General features: G+C 49.6%; 1 protein-coding gene across 1 annotated transcript; it reads right to left on the bottom strand.

Annotated features, from left to right (window-relative positions):
- Nucleotides 1-1,057: 1,057 nt before the first annotated feature.
- Nucleotides 1,058-2,977, bottom strand: Hcar2 (hydroxycarboxylic acid receptor 2). The gene has a single exon (XM_005344399.3). The coding sequence runs from the start codon at nt 2,939-2,941 to the stop codon at nt 1,859-1,861; it is 1,083 nt and encodes a 360-aa protein (XP_005344456.1). The 5' UTR covers nt 2,942-2,977; the 3' UTR covers nt 1,058-1,858.
- Between the last annotated feature and the right edge of the window lie 386 nt (nt 2,978-3,363).

Here is a 3,363-nt window from a genome sequence, read left to right as displayed (position 1 = left end):
TAGTTTGCTCTGTCTTGTTAACCTGGCTCAGGTCAATGTCACTTCCTCCAGGAGACCTTCCCAGCCACCCCACCCCAGTCATTTCCACCCTCCCCACTGCCAGGCTTGGCTGTTAGCACCAATAGCTTTGCGGTCGTGCCTTTCCTTCCTTCCTCCCTGCCTTGACTCTGAGTCCAATGAGAAGAGGACCACCTATCGACCTTGCTCCTGGCTGTATTGCCACCAGCTAGAGAGTCTGGTGCACAGTCTAGTACAGGAAAACCAGAGGAAAGAATGTCAGCTGTTGACTTCAGCCCTGAAGGACTGGGCGGTTCACCGGGCTTCCCTGTGAGTCACGCATCTGAACGGGGGAAATCCCTGCTCAGCTCTGCGCTCCTGTCTGCCATCTTTCCGAAGAAGGCAACCCCTGCTTTTAAATTCCTACCCATGGGAGCTGAAGGGAATAGAGACAATAAACTTCAAGCAAGCCCGTGAACTCAAGACTGTCCTTCTGTCCCCTGTTTCTTGCCTTCCCCTGGTTTTGGCCTGGGAAATCTGAATATTTAAATTCTTATCTGCATCTAGCTCAGGAGGAAAAAGTTAAGCCTCATCTTGCCAAAGGATCAAGGAGGGACAGAAACTGGAAGTGAAAGTAGAGCAGAAACTTGGACCCACAGCAGGCTCAAACCAGTACATCTCCTTTCCATCTCCGAACTGGGAACCGAAACCATTCCATAGGAAGCTCTCCCTTCCTCTTCCTGGGGGCGGAAAAAAATCCCACTGTGGTCTAATTCTTTTTTTTTTTTAATGTACAGCTATTAATAGCAACACTCACCAAACTGTAAAGGGGGAAACTCCAATGCAAACTTTACTGTACAGCCTTCCCAAATGCAACAGCCTTATGTCCTTCCCACACATCCCTTAGCTATCTCATGACAGAGCTCCACGCCCGTCTGTGCTTAGCAACACGCTGGACTTTTCTGCTAGGATACAGGTCATAACCTATATGGGTCTTAAGTAAGGAGCCCATCTCTGTGAACTCTAACCCAGACAGATGGCACAGCAGACTGTGTCTCCTGTTGAAATTTATTGAAATGGCAGATGGAAGTACAGAAATACAAGCATATGACCCAGGAGGATTCCACCCACCCCATTTAATCATGGATACACATAAACCTCTTTTACAAAGAAAAGTGGACAGAAGAGGGAGGCAGCTGTCTTCCCTGAAGCCTTTTAACTCCTCTGTTGAATTTCTTGCTGATGGTTTAATTCCCTCCAACAGATAGTTCAGTCTCTCCTGGAGTTAGCCCCTTCTTACCACCATCGAAGACTCCTAGAACAATCCAAGCTTTGGAATTTCCTCCCGCTTCTTCATTTCTGCTCAAGTTTGGCTGAAAAGCGAATTGGTTCCACAGAACCCAAGTGACCTGCTGGCTTGTTCAATGACACCTGGGCAGAGATCCTCTCCAGCTCCTTGGCTCTCTTTGACCCCCACTGGGTCCCACAGACAGTCTAGGTAGGACCCTAGGGACTGAAGGACCATCCGAGGCTTTGAGACGGCTGAGGAAAGAAACCAAGAAGCCATAGGCACGAATGGGTGTGTCTGGAGCTCAAACGCTGCAGGATCCTGTCCTCTTCACCCCGCAGGCTTGGGAGACTAACAAGTTTCTACCTTCTGGATCTTCTGAGACTTCTATGGCAGCACCTTGCAACCAAGCCACTGACTCCACCATGGTGTTTCTCTAAATCAGATTCTCTGAATCTAGAAGTTCCGAGAAACTGTGTGAGCCAAGTCTCATGATGTTGCTCTGTGCAACGGCCAGATTGTTTCTCCAGAGAGCTCAGGCTGAGTGGCAACCTTCCTTCTTGGCATAGAGGCTTAACGAGATGTTGTGGCCAGATAAGAGGGTTTGCCTGGCTCACTGGGGTCAGCCATTAATGCCTCTGGAATACCTCTGACTGTGCTGGGGTCCCCCGTGAGCTCCACGCTCGTGCTTCGGTTATTATCTGTTTCGCTCAACGAGTTCCGCCGAAGGCAGCGGTTGATACACGTAGAGAAGAAGTTGGGGAAGGATGGGCTGGAGAAATAGTAGACCACTGGGTCCAGCATGCTGTTCATGTAGGTAAAGCTGAGGGTGGTGAAGAAGGCCAGGTCCGCAGAGGAGTAGATCTCACAGTTCCACACGTTGTTTCTGTAGAGGAGCCAGAAGATGCGGATCCGCACAGCCACGCTGGGCAGGAAGCAGATCACGAACACGATAGTCACCACCATGATGAAGTTGATGGCCCTCTTGATCTTGGCATGTCTGTCCATTTGTCTCTGCCTTAGGCTCCAGATGATCCTGGCTGAGCAGAACAGGATGATGCTCAGCGGCAAGAAGAATTCCAGGAGGAACATTGCATCATGCCACCTGAAGGTGTAACAGATGCTGAAGCTGCTGCACAGTTTCGCGTCGCCGTTGCGGGTCATCATGTTGGTGTAGAGGAGATGGACTGTCAGACCGATGGTGACACCCCACAAGAAGCAAGAGATGATGGTCGCCGTCCGGTTGGACATCTTGTTCAGGAAATGGTGGGGATGAACCACCCGGAAGTACCGGTCCACAGCCACCACCGTGAGGAAGATGATGCTGCCTTGCCGGTTCATGGCCAGCATGAAGAGCATCAGACGGCAGGGGATGTCTCCAAACCTCCAGTCCCACTTTTTGACATAGTTGTCCATCAGGAAGGGCAAGCAGATGATCAGGAGAAAGTCAGCCACGGCCAAGTTGAACAGGAAAATCCGGCTGGATTTCCAGGACTTGAGATGGAAACAGAAAATCCACAGGGCAAGGCCATTGCCCAGTAGCCCGAACACAAACTCCAGCCCCAACACCGGTGGCAAGACTTTGGCAATGTTTTCATCTCGGAACACACAGCAGTTCTTGCCATTTATCACCAGAAAATGGTTCTGTTTGATCATGAGTAGATCTGGTCAGTCCGCCCCAGAGCGCCTCACCTAGCGAAGGCTCAAGGCAAGTGTGTGTCTGTGGTGAACTTGTGGTCCAGCCCCCAGCTTTATGTCATGGCAGGGTGTTGAAAGAGATGACTGAATGGTTACCAGGAAACTACGAAATCGTTTAAAAAAAAAAAAAAAAAGCTAGCAAGGCTCTTATGCAACTTGCTGTTTGCATAAACAAGTAATGAAAAAAAAATCCCTTAGGCAGGCGGCGGGAAGCACAACTTTTTCTTTTTTTTTTTTAGCACAACTTTTTCTAAGTGTATAGGATAAGTTTAGGCAAGCAGACTGCGAATGAGTAAAATCTGGGGGCATTCCTTCTGAAGGCTGCATGCATGCACACTGGGGCGTTAATTGGCAGGAGAATTCATTCACTGCCGTTTGCT

This window comes from Microtus ochrogaster, chromosome 2 (genome assembly GCF_000317375.1).
Source record: "Microtus ochrogaster isolate Prairie Vole_2 chromosome 2, MicOch1.0, whole genome shotgun sequence".
Classification (NCBI taxonomy): Eukaryota; Metazoa; Chordata; class Mammalia; order Rodentia; family Cricetidae; genus Microtus; species Microtus ochrogaster.
The sequence above is the reverse complement of the archived record's forward strand: the minus strand, read 5'-3'. Positions and strand labels throughout refer to the sequence as shown.